General features: G+C 41.3%; 1 protein-coding gene across 1 annotated transcript in view; it reads right to left on the bottom strand.

The window, feature by feature from the left end:
- LOC306698129 (C-myc promoter-binding protein-like) overlaps nucleotides 1–20,354 on the bottom strand; it is a 64,032-nt gene that overhangs the window by 20,086 nt on the left and 23,592 nt on the right. The window contains exons 6-18 of the mRNA XM_079162308.1: nucleotides 18,306–18,616; nucleotides 17,429–17,495; nucleotides 17,175–17,233; nucleotides 15,816–15,960; nucleotides 15,098–15,273; nucleotides 14,609–14,709; nucleotides 12,950–13,165; nucleotides 9,177–9,322; nucleotides 7,942–7,980; nucleotides 3,072–3,205; nucleotides 2,515–2,647; nucleotides 1,341–1,547; nucleotides 597–725 (exon numbers count right to left, since the gene is read on the bottom strand). Of these exons, the coding sequence (XP_079018434.1) occupies nucleotides 597–725; nucleotides 1,341–1,547; nucleotides 2,515–2,647; nucleotides 3,072–3,205; nucleotides 7,942–7,980; nucleotides 9,177–9,322; nucleotides 12,950–13,165; nucleotides 14,609–14,709; nucleotides 15,098–15,273; nucleotides 15,816–15,960; nucleotides 17,175–17,233; nucleotides 17,429–17,495; nucleotides 18,306–18,616 (1,863 nt within the window). The remainder of the gene's footprint in view (nucleotides 1–596; nucleotides 726–1,340; nucleotides 1,548–2,514; nucleotides 2,648–3,071; nucleotides 3,206–7,941; nucleotides 7,981–9,176; nucleotides 9,323–12,949; nucleotides 13,166–14,608; nucleotides 14,710–15,097; nucleotides 15,274–15,815; nucleotides 15,961–17,174; nucleotides 17,234–17,428; nucleotides 17,496–18,305; nucleotides 18,617–20,354) is intronic.

Raw genomic sequence — 20,354 nt, 5'->3', positions numbered from 1 at the left:
TTCCAGAGTGTCCTTTGACAAGACCCTGAACCCCACAGTTCCTCCCAATCTCACCAAAGTCATCCGTTTCATTCTGAAAAGTCCGATTTTTAAAAACCGAAATGCCTCAGTTGAATATTTTGTTTCAAAACAAAACTCTTCAGAAGCTACCACTAAACCTCATGCTGATGTGATATAAATGAATGCAAGCAGCGACTAAAAAAAGTGTCTAACATCTGTCATTACAGGAATGTGAAACAATAACACATGTCTTCTGATTAATAAATGTGTAGCTTTGTGTAGTACATCTCATCAGTGTATGAATGTGTGTGAATGGGTGAACGTTGACATGTGGTGTGCAGCACTTTAAGTGGTCAGAAGACTGGAAAGGGGTTTTATAACGGCAAGGCCGTTTACCATTTGTTTGACATTTGTTCACTCATTAGTCAAACTTTCAGCAGAACCAGCAGAATATTCTGAGAACAGCAGCATTTGGGAGTCCCAGTGATAATATATTTACATCAGCGCTTGTGTGAACCGGGAAGGAATTTATGAGCTGCAGCCTTAATCCACCGCTTTACCCCCCATACACCAGGATCAACAGAGCGATACCGTACCTTGTTGTAGTAGCCGTAAGTGATGGCATTGGGGTGCACTCCGGCCTTCTTCATCTCAAAGAGGACCCTGACTGCCAGCACAGGTTGGCCATACTGTCCACACAGCTGCATCAGCACCCGGTAGCACACCTGCACAGAACATGCACACATGTGAATGTTGAGGAAGAAAGACAACAAACCCCGAAAGACGGGACGTGGTTCAAGAAATTGGCTGATCGAACAATATTAAAAAAGGTAAATCAGAAGGTACGCATAACACACACACACATATATATACACAATCAACACTTGAAATGATGAAGGGAATTGCAAATGACAAGGTAGTACAAAATGTAAAGGATACTTTGTTTAATTTTGAGATCAAAGATTTCATTAAAAATTCATTAAAATTTCATTAAAATTTCTTTTCTTTTTACAAAATGTACCAAAACCCTGGCAGTGAGGAAGATCTTGGATAGATAATAAAGAGAATAAAGATGAAACAATATATAAATAAATAATACCCTCTAAACTAAAAAGAAATGGGTTTTTTACATGATCATTATTTTTTAAATCAGGCTCTATTTTTTCACTTCTCTATCTTGATAGCAACCTCGGTCACTTTTTAAAAATCACTCGTGGCCACATGTACGATAATCGCTATAATGGGAATACACCACGATCAACATGAGGTTGTTTTTTTAATCTCGATGAGCCATAAAATGCTAACATTGTCATGAAGTCTATGGTAAAAGGCTAATGTACCTCGTCAGGCGGCTGCAGCTTCTTCGTCTGCATCTTCCTGAGGACGTCGTACGCCGTTCGGAGCGCCCGCACCTTTGAGTGGCACACCTTCACGTACGCCGGCAGACAGATGAACCACAGGCCGTAGCAGTGACGGAGGAGGCACTTGGACCAAAGTTGGGGGACGGATGAGTACTTCTTGGCGATCTTCTGGGCTGACTTGATCTCCTGTGGATGAAGAGGAGGGTGAGGAAGAAGACGTTTTTTAAAAACAAAAAGTCAGCCTCGTAGATGTGCTTTTGCAGAGTGTTCCAGATGTCCTTCTCCCATGAACTTTTTCCAGCTCTTCCCGGGAGACCCGAGGCGTTCCCAGGCCAGACCAGATACATAATCTATAATCTCGCCAGCGTGTTGTGGTTCTACCCCGGGGCTTCTTACCAGTTGGACGTCCCCAGAAGAGGAGGCGTCCAGGAGGATCCTGATCAGATCAGATGTTGAACTACCTCAGCTGGACATTTTTTACGCAGCTCTACTACGAGTTCACTCCTCATGTCTGAGCTCCTCAAACTATCTAATGACCCTTTACACTCCGGCGACGACGAAAATGCAAATGAGTCGGCTGCAAATATCATAAGTCTCTCTGGCTTTTATTGTGAAAGGTAAATACAGAAGGAGTGGATCGGGTCTGTGCTGCGTTGCTTTAGTCATGGTAGAAAGGAGAAATAGTTTCCTGGTTCAGACCAAGAAGTCTTCGTGTTGTAGTTTCATACATTTAGTGAGGTTGCAAATTGCAACCAACTGAAACTTCTCCCCTGTGTCCTTCTCATATTCCATTTCTGAATGCTACACACTGTTTCTTACACACACTATCTCAGGCTGAATTCTGAACGTAGATTAGAAGTTCGTCCCTTGACCCAGTGAATCAAGTCCATTTTATTACCACTAATACAAAAGAAACAAAACTTCCATTTCCCTAATAAACAGATTGCTTAAGGCAGTCCAGTTATGTAAAACTGATTCATTTTTTTGGCTCTTATTTATTTTGAGAGTAATCTTTCTCAATAAATCATCTGAATTTGGGGGATTATACTTTTTTGGGGGGTTGCATGTTTGTTAATTTAATTCAACTGTCATTAACTCAGTTGAAGAGCTTCAGCTCAGAACCTGAAGAACAGAGAGTTACTGCTTCGCTGACCTGCTTGGTGCGTCTGAACATGGGGGCAGGGCTGGTGGGACAGCTGTGCCTGGCAGCGAGGCGGGAGCACGGGGTCCTCAGACCCTCCATGGGGTCAAACAGGTCCAGAGTCAACACGGGGAAACCATCGTACCTGATGAACAACACACACACACACACACACACACACACACACACACACACACACACACACACACACACACACACACACACACACACACACACACACACACACACACACACACACACACACACACACACACACACACACACACACACACACACATTATTGATGTGTGAAAACAAGCTGGCTACATCCAACATGAAATGATTCCTTCCAAGGTTATACTGTTCATAAAAAACTGTTTGCTGGTAATAAATTCTGGAAAGATGTTGGTCATTATGATTATTAGACTTATCAAACTCTCTTGGCATAAATCATTCAGTGTGAAACAGGATGGCAGAATACAAATAGCACACATTGAGAAATACTCAAGTTAAGTACAAGTACCTCAGAGTAAATGCAGCTACTTTCATGTTGGGGTTTGAGTAATCACCTGTAGCAGAGAGGATGTTCCTCCCCCTCGGGGAGAGGAGGCAGCTCTGGAGGTGTGATGAAGACTGTGTGCTCGCTGCGCTGAGACTCATCAATCTCTATCAGCCTGGTCTCCTCCGGTCGGTCGCCGTCCACCTGCAGAACACAGAAACACACACAGAAAGGTTTGGGTGGTGGTGCCGTCACCCTCCATCCGTCACAGCTCATGGGGAAAACAGGGAAGTAACGTCAACACAGATCCTGACATTATGCCCTGTAATAGTTCAGTGGGTTCACACAGCACAGGCTGATGCACCTTTGAAAAGCCTTCTTTTTAAACTGGAGCATCATTTTAAAAGAGCTTTGCAGCCGTCACCCTGACAGCAGGACTTATAGAGAAAGGTTGTCTGGGAGAGCTGAGGGAGGAGGACAGCAGGTGACCTAGATTTACAGAGTGAGCACGTTTCCCTCCTTTCTTCTTTTCTCTCATTTGATAAACTCACTTTACCTCTCTGCAGCCCACCTCTATCACCACACACACACACACACACACACACACACACACACACACACACACACACACACACACACACACACACACACACACACACACACACACACACACACACAGAAGAAACCAACCCCCGTCTTCCTCCATTTATCTCCTACAGTGCAATATTCTGTTTAATGCCAAGTCAAATTATACCATTTATATATATATTATAGATTAATATGCAGCTTGTGTAATAACACGTCCATATATTCCATCACTGTGAAATATAAATCGAAGCAGGTAGTATTCACTATACTTATATACTATACATAGACATAGGGATGGCCCTATACATACTGTAATTCTCTGTGGGACTTGACTCTGGACTTGTCAGTCTTAACTCGAGACTTGACAGTCTTGACTTGATCTTTGACTTGTCAGTCTTGACTTTGGACTTCACTTGGGACTTGTCAGTCTTGACTCAGGACTTGTCAGTCTTGATTCGGGACTCGTCAGTCATGTCTGTCATGACTTACTCCACTATATCTTTACATATGGTTTCATTCAGCTCTGAATCTTTAGTACCTTTAAGTGAAGGTCTGAGTACTATGACTACACCTTGATACCTACACATACATTCTACAGTAGTCTAGGCTCTACTGCACAGGTTCTTGTATGAGTCCCCAGCAGTCAGTCCTGTGTGTTTCATACAGTAAACGAGTGTAAAGCTGAGTTTCTACCCCTCATCCAGTGATGAGGAAAAGAGCTCCGGTGTGTATTAAAAGAAAAACAAACTAAATGAAATGCAGTGAGCGTAACGGACGACTCCCATCGTCACCGACATGTGGAGTCACTGCACATATTTTACTGCAGCCGTGTTGGCCGAGCTGACAGATAACACTTCCAGTTTCACAGACTGTATCTTAAAAGCGGGAGGTTTGTGCTTTTATGGTGGATATAAAAATAATCGAAGGGTCACGAAGAGAAGCATCATAAACTGAGAAGAGCTTAATGACGAGCTTTAGAGCGTCAAGTGGGGATTTTATTCACGGCGGGAGGGAAGTAATGCACCTGCTGGAAAAAATAATGATTCTGATAATATATAAATAATGATAATAAATATATAATAAAGCAGTTAAGTGTGGGAGATGTACGATGTGTCGTTTCTTTGGTCTTTTTCTTTCTTTATCTTAGCTATTAAATCTAATGTAAAGTTCAGTGGTGTGTCGCTGAATCAATTAAACAATTGATCAGAACACTTCAGAGAGACAACTTACATGATAGCTTTAGCCAAAACCATCTACTGGCTGTAGGATTTAGGGAACAGATTTACTAAATCCACCAACCAACCCCTCTAAAGCTCCACAGAGTCACTGTTCTCAGCCAAGAAACAGTCAACAGAACTTAAGATCAGAGCATTTACAGATTTTGTTACTTTTGCACAAAACAAGGTCAGCTGTTCACCGTTTCCAGTCTTCATGCTAAGCTAAGTTAGCCTGCTGCTGGGTCCAGATACATATCTACCATATCGATCTTGCCATCTAACTCTTTGCAAAATGTCAAACGGCATCAAATAGTGGCCCCTGGTCCCAAAATGTAGGTACCTGTAACATGTATTTCTGCAGCTTTTACTTTATGTAAATGCATTTCATTTTGTATTTTTAGTCTAACTTTTGTCTTTTTTCCCGCTGGATTTGTTCAGTATTGTTCATAGACTGTATATAAGACGTGGACGTAGTCACCTTAACGTCAACCATTGGTATGTGGACTACAGTTTTGAAACCTCAAGTTTAAGCATTTTGGCCGTCGCCATCTTGTTTTTTTGCAACCAGAAGTGACACGACAGGTTGTAGTAAAACTGAACGCTGAATAAGACATTTTTAGGCTACCAAAAATGTTACAATCAACTTTTATGATGTGAAAACTCTCTGTGAAAGGGTTAAAGTCGTAAGATGAAAACACGGACAACTTTCAGAACGGACAACGCTGTGGTAACACCTGTCAATCACTGTGTAGCCCCGCCCTAAAGCATACCCTGCTTTATGGTCTGTTTGACTCTAAATGGACCATCATTTACTAAATGAACATCATGCTGTATTGAAGAAGACTTGAAACTAGAGATTGAGACCATAAACTCATGTTTACAATGTTTACTGAGGTAATAAATCAAGAGAGAAGTAGAGTCATTTTCTCATAGACTTCTATACAACCAGAGGAGTCGCCCCCTAATGGACACTAGAGAGAATGCAGCTTTAACACATGAAGCATCGACTTCACTGGACAGAACCGAAAGTGTCCGCCTACTCTCAATAGGAGGTTTTACGACACTTAGCGACACACAGCCTCTTTTCCAACAGTTTGCAAAGCTGGATGCTGCATGCCCAAAAGAAAAAGCCCACATTTCTAGTCGGAAGGAGAAACACACCTACTTTAAACATTATGAAGGACTTGGAAACAGGATTTGGGATATGCACAAATCTAGACAGAGGGAGAGAAGGTGGTTGAAGGAATGACAGAGGGAGAGGAATATCCATTTTCATCAGCCATGTAAACAGCTTATTAGGAATATTGTCATTTTTCGGAATAAGACAAAGCAAAAAGCGGAATATGTTGGCCTAGCTTGTCACAGTGGAAATTCTGCAGTGCCCCCCCCGTTAGGACGACCACGGAGTCACATGACCGAGCAAAGAATGGCACTCATCCCTGCCATGCAGTCAGCTTGCTAAAAATACAACTGTGGCATACGTTACACAAGGATCACATACATACACACATGTATATATATAAATACACAACACACATACATATATATACATACATGCTGCATATGTGGGACAATCCTGAATTCCCACTGAAATCAAAGCGCCTCTATTGTCTCTGCCTGCCTTACATTTCCAGAATAAAAGAAATCAACAGCGTCGAGTTCACGGTGGAAAACACAGCTGACAGTCTGACAAATGGATTTCACATTTCCTACTTCAGATTCTGTTAAAAGGTGTTTGCAAAGATTTATGGCTTGCACGACAAAAACTGATAGTACTGAGAGACGATGCTGCACTGACGTGATGATGAAACCCAGAAAAACTCCCATATTAATACAAGATGTTCAGTCAACGTACAGGTCTAGAAATCTAAGAGACAGCCTCGGGTACAGTCGTGTGAAACACAAATCTATTGCGTACCCTCCCAAGACCTGCATCCAAAAAGACCTGACTCACGCCTGACGCAAAAAAACAAGAATGCAGCTTCAACACATAAAGCTTTAGCTTTAAAGAACCGGTGGTTTCTGCCTGGTTTTGTTGCTGCAATGAGATACTTTCCCTCAGGGATCAATACGTTTTAACCTTATCTTTCTGTATGTGACTGCTGTGTGTGTGTGTGTGTGTGTGTGTGTGTGTGTGTGTGTGCTGACTGATGCAGTGTGGGAGTAGATAATGTAATCCAGCCACAGTGCAGAAAGACAGTCGGGGGGGATTTAATCGCCCGTGGAGCTGACACACAGGAAGGGCCGAGGAGACCAGGGCCCCGCCAGCAGGTCTGGGAACACAGGGAGGGGAGGCTGTGGATGCTGGCCTCTCAATTCACTTTCACTACGTCTCAATTACAGCCAAAACACACACACACACACACACACACACACACACACACACACACACACACACACACACACACACACACACACACACACACACACACACACACACACACACACACACACACACACACACACACACACACACACACACACACAAGGAATCCAAGGACGGCCAAGTCTATTTCAGAGTCAGTTACAAATGTCACCTGCAAGAACCGATGACCCACAGACGTGAACGGGGAACCGAGTGACTGCGAGGACATTAAGACTGCAAACACACTAAATTAACCTTCAGCCTACATACACACACACACACACACACACACACACACACACACACACACACAGTCACACTGAAGGATATGAGCCCAGGGGATGTGAAAAAAAACACAACAACTTCAAGCTCCATTAGCGCTTCACAAACCCCTGAAGCGTTAAAAGCCTTACTCTCTCAAGTCATGAAACATTTAGGGCATACATTCTTAGCAGAAAACTGTGCACATGAATTTTCTAAGAAACTGTTTTGTTGGCAGTCTCAAGACAAAATGCTGTCGCTGCAAATTCTGTGAATATTCAAATAATCTTGAAAGATGTAAAATATTCTATGAAGAGAGTTTGGATCACAAGGAACTCATTTAAATTACATGCACATGGAAGCTCAAACTAAAGCTGCAACTGTGCAGGGTTGTCTAAGGCATGCTACTTTGATCTCAAGTAGTTTGCTGGGATCATGCATCATGCACCCCCAAAAAAAAAAATGTACCCAGAACAGGTGAGGAATAAATCAAACAACAACAGACGTACCTTGCCTCCTTTGTCTGCACCCCGCTCTGAATTGTAAAGCTGCTTGCAGACAGAGGCAAAAAGGGGAAAGAGAAAAGGAAACGTGAAGGAAAAGTTTGGCTAAACACAAGTAAACACAGAATTAAAACTACAATAGAGGCTAAGCCCCGCCCTTTCTGGTGGACAAGAATGGGACCTTATTTTGGAAAAAACATGTAAGGTGAGAAACAAACTACTTTTGGATCCTGTTTGAGTTGTGCCATGAATTACACACGTGTTTGTTAATTTAATAGATCATTTTTGCACGTCACGAGAGTCGCAGTTTGACGTAAAACTGTTTAAGTATAAGACCGTAAAAATACGTACTGAGAAAGACTACACCCCCAAAAGTCAAGTGTGTTTTGTACCAGGAGGTTCTCACACCAACAAACTGGTCTCAATCGCTCTTTCTCTTGCAGACTGATAAAAAGAGTCTCTGGATGAAAACACATCAGGTAAGATAACATTATATTTGGAACATAGCTAAGTTAGCTAGCCAGCTGGTAAGTCAAGGTAACGGACACATTGGTGTTGGTGACGTACTATGATGTGCAAGACCAGATGGCAACCTCCGGATCTGACGAGTGACGCTGATGCTTCATGTGTTAAAGCTGTATTCTCTCTAGTGTCCACCAGGGGGCGACTCCTCTGGTTGTATAGAAGTCTATGAGAAAATGACTCCACTTCTCTCTTGATTTATTACATCAGTAAACATTGTAAACATGAGTTTATGGTCTCAATCTCTAGTTTCAAGTCTTCTTCAATACAGCATGATGTTCATTTAGTAAATGATGGTCCATTTAGAGTCAAACAGACCATAAAGCAGGGTATGATTTAGGGCGGGGCTACACGGTGATTGACAGGTCGTCACTCCTCTTCAGTCCAAATATGGTCACTTTTGTTCACTGGTTGCAAAAAAACAAGACGGCGACGGCCAAGTCGAGGCACCACAAACCAATGGGTGACGTCACGTGACTACGTCCACGTCTTATATACAGTCTATGGTTGATGTTGGTTTCACACAAAACTAAATCGTCGTTAGACGAACTCTGACTTTCTTGATGTGCAAAATGATCTTTTAAACTGACAAACATTTGTGTTAATTTGTACAACAATTTTCTTTTTTTTGGTACTTTTTTCCCAGAAGCTTATTTCCACTGCATCAACATGAATAGATTAATACGCTGCATGTTTAAAAGACTAAATATGACGCTTACTTTGTCCACACAGTCGTCGAAAAAGGCCAGACTGGCGTCTTTGTCGCTGACGAAGGAGCACTCCTCAATAAAGCGGATGAACATCTGGGTTTTGGTCATCAGCGTGTAGAACTTCTGGTGTGAGCGGTCGCGGCTCTTCAAGAACCCTAAAAACGTAAATGTTCAGGTTAGCTTTTACAAATGGAAGTCTTTTTTTTAATTAATTAACGTGAGGAATGATTTATAGATAATTTAACAAACAGCAGCAGGTTTATCAATATAGCTCAGCTCATTTCATCTGAGAAAAGTACTCACAAGAGCAATTTAAAGGAATCCATTATCCTATAAAGGGTCTTTATATATATATATAAAACGTCCATTTGTCTTGGTTTGGATAATACAAGCCAACACATTGTTATTAGTCTAATGGCCAATTTGGGATGTACAACAAGGTGGTAAATAGCTTCTGTAATAGATGCTGAAAGCAGATTAACTGACCAATAAGTCTCTGCTGTTGAGAGACTGACAGCAGGATGGACGACCACTGGCTCACAACACTGAACTGGAAGCCAAACACACGTCGCTGCTGCAGAAAAACACTTCCTGAAGCTGATAAATATTTAAATCCTGACGCTGCAGGCTCGCAGCCTGGACCATCAGTTGATTTTTACCAAAACTCCTCTCAGTAGATTCATTTTACAGTCTTTTCTTATCAAACTACAGTTCAACTACATCCCAGTAGAGTTTAAAAACACTCTCTGGACACTCCGAGTGATTTAATCATTAGCTGATTACTGAATTAAATGCAGTTTTCCTACATTTGCCGGTTAAAACGTTTGAAACACAAAGAGTTTCTTGCTTTTCTTTGTTTCATTTCCCTGCAGGTTGAATAGACTCAATTATGAACTCATTATGTGAGATTTGTAGACCAAACAACTATAAAAAAATAACAACTGAATAATAACTGAAAATATGGAGAAAAAAACCCATTTAAACCTCCAAATTTAAACCAAAAAGACCTGATGCATGTTTTTTATTGAAACAGCAAAACTGATGAAACAACTGACAGCTCATTCTTTGTCGTTTGCTACAATATTAACTGTTACACGCTGGGTACAGCTCGCTTTAGAAGATGGGGTGGATCAAGGGTGCCAGAAGTAGAGGGGGGAAGGAAGCAGGGAAGGAGACATTGGACCCCCAGCTTTACGCCCCTGTTCTGATTTGGCGTCACAGCTAGTGTGATCTCATCACACAAAACCTTGTTGTAACACCCAACAGCTCCTAACAGACAGTGGTAATAGATCATCAAAGACCACAACAGGTCCTCAAGTATTTTGTTTGTTGTGACCGTAACAACTAAACACGAGAAGGAAGTAAGATACACCCACACACACACACCTCAAGCAACCATAATTATTTCTACAGTTTGTAAAGCAAAAAGGAAATGAGACTCAATCTGCATGTGATACTGTTAAAGTCACAGATGTTGGGACTTAAAGCACTTTAATCATCTGATGAGGGAACTGGTTTTTAAAGGGGCAGCAGGAAAACATAAAAAATGGTCTACACAGGCACTTTAACACATTCTGTAATTTTTTGTTGTTGTGGCTATGAAGTCTTAAAGTGTTCAGGAGTTCATCCACGTGATGTACGAGCTGTTACATGTTTCAGGTCGTTATGTAATGTACTGCCGTCATTCCTGTGTGCTGTGTCCTATAACTCACGCTGGACTCGACCTTGGCTACAGCTCTCCTCCGTGACTTCAAGCCTAACTCATTTCAGCTGTGCTGTCGACCAGCTTTAAACCCGCTCCAGAGGCCACTCTCCGGTCTCTGCCGCTAACTGACTAACCTTCAGTCTGCCGACCACAGCATCTTCTCAAGCCTCAGCCTTGTGTGTGTGTTTACTCAGAGGTGGAGATGGACACTTATGAATTCTCATGTATTAAACAACGCCATCTGTTTTTGAGGCTGGCCAGCTGTAGAGATGACGCAGTATTTAGTTTACATATTCAGAGACTCATTAGTGCTAATCGTGGACTGTAACTGTACATCTGTGACTTCAAGGTCTTGGCTGGATCCTGAATAATGACAAACAAGACTGGGTCGAAAGATTGCATGTGTGCTTAATACATAATTAAAATGACGAATGTCAAGATTTTTTTCTAAAAAAAATATGTGCGAAAAATTTAAATGATTTATGATAATAAATGTTTTAGTTCATTGGCCAATCAAACTTAAGATAAAAAAAGATGTTGACAAATTGCATAATTTGAAAAAAGGTAATATATCGCAATACTCAAAATATCTTAATAATATTGTATTGCGACTAAAGTATCGTGATATCATATCGTGACATAAGTATATCGATAGTATCGTAACTTAACTATCGTGATATCATATTGTGACATAAGTATATCGATAGTATGGTAACTTAAGTATCGTGATATCATATCGTGACATAAGTATATCGATAATATCGTGACTTAAGTATCGTGATATCATATCGGGACATAAGTATAGCGATAGTATCGTGACTTAAGTATCGTGATATCATATCGGGACATAAGTATAGCGATAGTATCGTGACTTAAGTATCGTGATATCATATCGGGACATAAGTATAGCGATAGTATCGTGACTTAAGTATCGTGATGATATCATATCGTGACATAAGTATATTGATAATATCATATCGTGGGACCTCTGGTGATTCCCACCCCTATTAATTGTTACAGTGGTAGCATCTATAATGTATATTCATGGATATTAATCTATAGCTGTCCCAGTAATATTTGTTTGTTGTGTACTGAAGTAGCACATCCTATGACATGGTTAAGCTATGTTTGAGTCAAATAATTACTGCTTTAATTGAATACATTTAACAACATGCTATAATTTTCTCTGGATTACAACACTTTTATTGAGCAAGCACCCTCGCTTCCCTCACCTTGAGGCCACTCATAACCTTCTAAATCTTCAGACAGACCTTTATGACGGGGAACTAAAGCTGTTATCTTTGCTCTCTTCAAAGACACCAGACTCCTTTGAACAAAAACTGTAATTTTACCTCAAAAACACAGGAGTTGCTGATATTCTGCTTCCTGGATTGGTTAGTCAGTTAGTTAGTGTGTGACTTTGTTGTTTTAAAGGGTTAGTTCAGACCAAAGCCACATAATAACACAAACTAACTAACAGATGGAGGCAGCAGTAAACCATCAACTCCTGTGTTCCGAGAGGTTAAATTCACTGTTTTAATGAATGGAGTCTGGTGTATTGGAAAAGATCATAGATAACAGCTTCAGTTCCCCTCAGAAAGGTCTGTCTGACAGCAAGGTAAAGAGGTGAACACATTCTAAATAAGGCTTAAAACTTGAATTGATATAGATTCCGATATATATATATATATATATATATATATATATATATATATATATATATATATATATATATATATAGATACTCCTGTCTGTTTCTATAAACCCATCTACTGTAGTAAAACACTGACTCTGGAGAAGAACCTCATACAATCACACTTCATAACATCACTACTGTCTCTTTAAGAGTTTGTGGTGGATTAGCTGGTCATGACAGAACCCATCTTTCAGATCACTGGTATTAAAAACGGCAGAGCTTAAAGCTCCTGTGATCAGTGAACACTTTGGTGGGAATTGTTATTCGGATATCAGAGATCATGACACTGTAGTGAGTCAGCGGGAGGAAGAGGACAGCTGGGTTCATCTTCACCGTCTCCTCTGCACTAAACTTGGATGAATAGCTACACGCTCCAGATACCTTGCAGGTCAAAGAGCGAGCTGGCGTCGGTGGCCTTCTCTGAGGGTGCCTGGGTGATGGGTCGTAGGAATGAGCGGTAGCCTTTCAAAATGGCCGCCATGAAGCGCAGGAAGGCCTCCTGGATCTCCAGCTCCATCGTGTGGAGGCTCTTCCCACAGCTCAGCTCCGACGAATAACTCATGCTGAGCTCCAGCTGCCCGTCAGAACGCTGCTGACCTGGAGACAGAAAATCAGCTGCTGTCAGCACATTCTGCATTCAAATCTCAAGTCAGCATAAAAGATGAGTCATGACTTCTGCTTAGAGCCGGCAGTATATCGATATTATTATACATCGATATCCTGATATGAGACTAGATATCGTAGATTTTGGATAACGTAATATTGCGTAATATCTTCCTGGTTTTAAAGGCTGCATTACAGTGACGTGATGTCATTGTCTGAATTTACCAGACTGTTCTAGCTGTTCTTTAATCTGTCTTTACCCAAATGATATCCACATTACTGATGTTAACTAATCAAAAATCTCCCCGTGTAAATATTTGTTATGATCAAAGGATATGTATTGAGAGGTGAGACGAGTTTTTCAGGTATTCATAAAGAAAAGCACGATTAGTCTTACATTAGGAAAAATAAAGTTGATATCGGAGCTGTATGAAGTCCATGAGGCTTGAATGTCTCTCCACTAAATCTCTAGCAGGCATATCAATATTCATCACACCAGGCAGACACTGGATAGATTTTCAACTTCACTGAATCACAAAATTAATTTGTATTCAGTTTCTGCAGCTCAATAAGCCGCATGTTTCGTGATCTCTCAGTGAGCGAGTGTGAGTGAGTGAGAAAGTAGAAAGTAATACAATGAGCTTTACGACAGGGAGACGGGTAATTAGGAAATGATGGGATTATTGGTGGAACGAGAGCAGAAGAGTACAGATTGAATAGAGAACAAATTGTAAAGACAAGAAAATGCAAAAAGCTTGACCAGTGGTGGAATGTAACTCAGTACGTACATTTACTCAAGTACTGTACTTAAGTACAAGTTTGAGTTATATTTTATATTTTGCAACTTTATACTTCTCCTCCACTACATCTCAGAGGTACATATTGTACTTTTTACTGTACTACATCTCAGAGGTACATATAGTACTTTTTACTGTACTACATCTCAGAGGTACATATAGTACTTTTTACTGTACTACATCTCAGAGGTACATATTGTACTTTTTACTGAAGTGTTCCTTGCATTGTTGTAGAATAAACCAGCCATCAGGATACAAAGGAGTTAAAATGCAACATACACACTAATGCAGCAGGAATATTAATCCAGAAACATCAGCTACACATAACTTTACTAAGGTCTTGAATGCAGGACTTTTACCTGTAGTGGAGTATTTTCACAGTGTGGTATTAGTACTTTTACTGCAGTAAAGGATCTGAGTACTTCCTCCACCACTGAACATAACTCACTCTGTGATTTCATTATATTTTCAATTACACTGAAGGTCAAAAAAGGAAGAAATGTGGTACAAGAAGATGTAATGTGTACCACTTTCTATTCAACTGAATACAAAAGAAAAAGAAGCACTGAATGGCAATGTTTTTCTGAAAGTGTACTTTCACATTTTTCAATCATCTGTTCCATGAACTCGTGAAACTCACCGTCGACCAGCTGCTGGTAGAGATTGCTCAGCACATTCATCAGGTTTTTACAGGCTTTCTTTGGCAGGATCTTCCATGTGACGGCTCGCTTATCTTCATTGCTGGAAAAGCAGAAGCACACAATGAGCTGTGGAGAGGCCAAGACCGACACGGACACAGACGGACCGGGGGGAGCTCGGACCACCCCAACGCCGTCTGTCACATATTAAAACGAGCCTGACGCTAAAAAAATAACCATTTCCACCCAGACTCCTGGTCTCTAAACTTAGAACTCATGACCTGGCAGTTATGCGGTCTGGAAAAAAAAAGAGGATACAGCAAAAGAAAGGAGGGAACAGAGCTCTTAGCTGGAGGCGCTATGTGCAGCTCACTGACTTGTAGTTAATCCTGTTTTTAATATTCATCATGAGGAGTAATCTGAGTAAATAAAGAGTCATATTACATCAATACTTTGCTGAAGTAGCAATGGTTTTTGTGTATTGTGCTCACTGGAAGATGGTGTTGGTGTCCAGGTCCACGCAGCTCACGTCCGGGGGCGGGTCATAAAGATCAAAGTAGCGGGAGTCCACTCCCACAATGAACGGACAGGGGGCGCTCAACACGTCCGCCAACGCCAGGGGGCACAGAGGAATATACGGGCACGGCCAGTGGAATGGGAAGATCATCTGAAGGATGGGGGGTAGATAGGGCTCCCTTGTAACATGTTTCAGGTTCAGTAGAAGTATTTCAAAGAGATTTACAGTCTGGTTAGCAGAAGTTACGATGAACAAACTAGTTTTCATTTTACATCCATGTCTGTCCAAAAAATGTCATTTTAACCTGTTAGATATTTGTGTAAAACATTGTTATAATAGCAGATCAATTCTTGAGTGTTGTGAGGTCACAGTGACCTTGACCTTTGAGCACCCAAAATCGTATCAGTTTATGCTTGAGTCCAAGTGGACACTTGTGCCAAATTTAAAGAGATTTCCTGCAGGCTTTCCTGAGATATCGGATGGACGGACAACCAAACCAAAAGCATTAAAACATATTATGCTGTAAATGAGATCGGTTAAAGCTAACAACGTCTATTCCATCAGTGACTTTAACTCTGTGTTTCATCACTGACGGTGACCACAGCAGTGACTTTAACTACCTTACTAAACCTTAGTGCATCAATAAAAGTGAAGATGCTGGCAGTAAATGACAGCTGGAGACGGTGACTCACCGACACCAGAGCTTCGGTGACGCTGGTCAGAACCGCGGGTCGTAACGAGTGGACCAGGATCTTGTGCTCGGTGACGGCAAACACCAGCAAGGTGATGGCGTTCTCCGGTCCGAGGTTCTGCAGCAGCATGGAAAATCGACCGCCACTACGAAAAAACACACACAATGAAAGTCAGTGTCAACTCTCACCGATACATCGAGAAGGAACTACAATGGGGTGTTTGGTCCTTGCACAACAACAGCTCATGATGAACAGTATTTGAGATTTAAGATCTACGTTGTTCTGCACAAACACTACCGTTCAAAAGATATGAATCAGCTGTTATATTGATGTTTTCTTTCAAAAATAATTATCTTAAGCCTCTGAACCCCAAAACTCGCCGGTGGGATTGAAAAGCATGTTTTCTTTAAACATTCGCCAAAACTACACGTCATTTATCGTCAGATTTTCCTCTTGCCGACGGTCCTTAAACACATCATGTGTGACGACCATTTATCAATGCTCCAGACTGAGCGGCTCTCACACATAGACTAAAATCGGACATAAACATGCTTTGTACTCGGGTAGCTGGCAGAGTTCAGAACATTTCATGACTGGTTCAAATGATTCAAACATTTGCCTTCTCACATCTTTGGTAAAGCAACAAGTTTCCTGTTAATTCAAGCTTGTTCTATGCTGCTTTTATTGTGAAAACACCTTACACTGGAACAGGAAGCTGTTAATGTTTAAATCTAAAATTCCAGGAATGACTCTCTGAAATTAATAGTGATACACCTTTAGAGAAAAAAACTCATTGGTTAATGAATAAGTGATATGGCGACCCTTCTTGGTTTATCTGGAAAATCTCCCGTCGCACCAGACTGACAGCGTCTCTTCTTAATCTCGTATTGGGGATGTGATCGAATACCTGATCCTCGGTACCAGAAGCTGCCCTGTGCCTCTCAATGTTTGTTTAGTTATCATTGTATTGTCATCGTTGTTTATTTGATTGAGTTGTTAGTTTGTTGTCTTGTTGACTTTGTTCTGTTATTTATCATTTAATGGCCACGTGACATGTGTCAATGTGTTTGAACTTGAAAAATCAAATTAGGTTTTTTTAACCAACAACTGCTGATTTCTTCTCTTTCACGTTCACGCTCAGAGGATCTTTGTCTCTTTCAGTTGTTTGTCTGGTTGAACCACTGAAAAGTGTTTTGTTCTACCATAAAAACATCGTACATCTAGCAGCTTTTGGGACAGGAGGTGATACACTTTTGAACGGTAGTGTACACACACAGTGAATCAGTAACAAAATGCATAATTTCCTTTACATTGGAGTAGAAAATAAGCAGTCAGATATCTGTGTGCAGCTGCTCTTACCTGAGCGGTAAAGGAGACGACACCGGCTGGCTCAACATCAGGCTGTCGTGAGGAGAAAGCTGCAGAAAAGCTGGAAAGTGAGATAAAAAAACAACCGAGCAGAACGTGCCTGAATCATACAAACACTCATCCATAATGGAGGAGCCTAAACTGCTGCAAACCAGAACGCCCTCACAAAACACTAGAGTCTGCAGAAGGATAAATTCTCATTTCTAACAAGCAGAGAACATCCCGTCACTGTGACCTGAACTCACCTGCACCAGGATGCGAGGCCTCTGAGAGGAAGGGAAGGGAACTTTATGCATGAAATGAGAGATGTGCCTGCAAAGAAAAGAAAGAGAAAGTGGGATGTGAGGCCAAAAATAACCGAATAATCCATCACTGCGCCCCTCTATGTCTGGTGAGATTCATGAGCAGCAGTAAGCTGCGACTCTTCTGTTACTGATCACCTGGATATAATGTTTTCAACGTTTATTAATTACTGTATGTGGTGTGTTTGTTTTTGTCAGTCTGCTGGACTAATTTCAAAATAAGATAAGATAAGATAATCCTTTATTACATAGCGGGGACATTTGCAGGATTACTGCAGCAAAGTGGAAAGTGCAACAAGAGACATCAGTAGAATAAAAATGTAATCAATTAAGACACAAACATATGGGAACATAGGGTCCAGGTTAAAAATACCAAAGTTTCCCTTTCATGGTGCATTTTATCAAGAACCATCCAATCACAGGGCTTGTCTGTGACGTGTGTCACAAATGATAAGAAGCTTCAATCTCTTTCCTTTTTGAGTCTGTGTTAATTCTCTATTACAACTACTGTGCCGTGTTTTTTTCACAGATTCAATGAAGAAGCATCAGACTGGCTTCTTCGCCATAGAGGTTCATGGGTATTGTAGTATTTAGACCCACGATTTCTCTGAAACAAAGTTATTCAAATTGGGTTCGAGAACATAACTTTATGATCAGAAACTTTATGGGAGAGTCCTGTGTCTCTTTTTAAATGAAGAAAAAAACACTTCTGGATCCAGCGCCTCCATTTACCTTATAGACATGTGTAAAATGAACAATCAGCCAGAAGTGACAGAGCATCAAACGGTGAAATGAAGAGATAAAACAAGAGAGAGCTCACTTCTCGATGGCCAGGGCGTGAGGGCCGGAGATGGAGTAGCGATAGAGGAATGTGAGGAACTTGCGGAAAGCGTCGAAGAAGGGCCAGTGGGAGAGCAGACAGATGCACTTGTTGGTGTAGATCGAGCGAGGGATTGTGGTGGAGCTGCTGCTGGCTGTCCCCGTAGGGCTGGATGAAGAGGAGGAGGAGGAGGAGGAGGAGGAAGAGGGTCTCTGTGGATCGGGGCTCAGGAGACCCAGCTGGGAGCGCTGCTGGTCGGTCAGACACTCCACTGGGAAGGGCTCGTAGAACTGAATGGCAGCACCGTAGACCTGAAACAGGGGACAAGTCGGATCTCATCATCTGCACTTGTATCATCAACTAGACTGTCATAACACAAAACAGTCTAAAGCCACGCTGCAGCTCATCACTACACAGATGCATGTATAATGTCGACCTGCTGTTACTTATTTATGGCATTATTTGAGTGTTTTTATGTAATTTGATGTGAGTCTTTCATAGGTGTAGCTTTGTATGTTGTTTGTGAGCCTTTAATCAATGTTCAATCCTCATTATGTCAAGATGATGATGAATGTTATTAGGGCCCGAGCAACCGACAACCGACTTTGCGTTGACAAGATATGGACCAATAAAATTCCTAGGGGTGTGGCTTAATATCGATACACATAACTTCTCAACCATTTGTCCTAAAATCACAAAACTTTCAGCATATGTGCACATCGCATCCTGTAACATACCCTGAGATTTGTATTGCATTCGACCACTAGGGGGCGCTACAGTAAACCTGCGAATTTGTGCTTTTTGGCACTTTTTGCATTTTTCAGCCTTCGTACTTTAACAAATAAAACAAATTTATGCGATCCATTTCAAATTTGGTTAGGATGCTCTTAAGACCTTTGTGATTAAAAGTTATCAAAAGCTAGAGTTTTCGTGGAATTGTTCATTGTTTATGAAAAAATAAGTTGTTATAACTCCATGGTACATTATCCAATCTGCACAAAACTTCTTATGCATGATAGTACTTCAAGCTTGAGCATACTTCAATTGAAAAAAATTAAATAACTCATAGCGCCACCTACTGGCAAAAGGATATGTTATATTTTATACCTTTATTTACTCCTCCTAGCCAGTTCAAAAGAGCAGCCCTGCGGCTACGCTTGATGTACATGTATGAAACTTGGTCAGAACATGTATCACATAGAGACTTAAAAATAAGTCTCTTGGGACCATGCTCTAAACTTTTTTTTTAATTTTTATGTCATTTTTTGATAGATTTTGGCCTATTTCTGGTCGCTATACTTTAACAAACTCCTCCTAGGGACTTTGTCAGATCCACTTCAAATTTTGTCAGTACAATCTCAAGACCGTTGTGATCAAAAGTTATCAAAAGCTTTACGTTTGACGGAATGGCTTAGCCGTAGCGGGCGGCTACTTTACGTGATTCCCCATGAAAAAAGCTAATGTAACTCAACTGGACTTGTTCCCAACGGTCCCAAACGTCACATGCTTGATAACACTCATGGCCTGAGGATGTCTACAAGCTCATTTTCACTAATGCTCACAGCGCAACCTGCTGGCAAAAGATAATCTGCGTTTTCTGACAAACACCATCCGAATTACCTGACTTGTACACAATGTGGTTTACACTTGATATGGAGCAACACAATGCATGTTTGCGCATCTTCTGTAGACAAGAAGTGGTGAACTATTTGCAAAGCATCATTCCCAGCATCAAGCGGTCAACACAGGACAAAGACGTAGGACTCGCAAACACGTTGTACAACAGTCGCGGACGTTCTCGGCCACGCAGGCCGGAGTCCCGCCGGCACCCCAACATGCCGGAGGATGCGAGGGCCCGTTCATCGCTGCTCGCAGCTTTAATTATCATTTAAATCTAAGGCTCAAAAACCCAAAGATATTCCATTTACAATAAAATATGACAAAGAAAAGCAGCAAATAAAGCAGCTGGAACCTGCAAATGTTTTTCATTTTACAGTCAACAAAATGATCACAATAATTTGACCTGCTGGTTGACTAACTGATGAATCC

Source organism: Pholis gunnellus (genome assembly GCF_910591455.1).
Source record: "Pholis gunnellus genome assembly, chromosome: 1".
Classification (NCBI taxonomy): Eukaryota; Metazoa; Chordata; class Actinopteri; order Perciformes; family Pholidae; genus Pholis; species Pholis gunnellus.
This window is presented reverse-complemented; position numbering and strand designations above follow the sequence as displayed.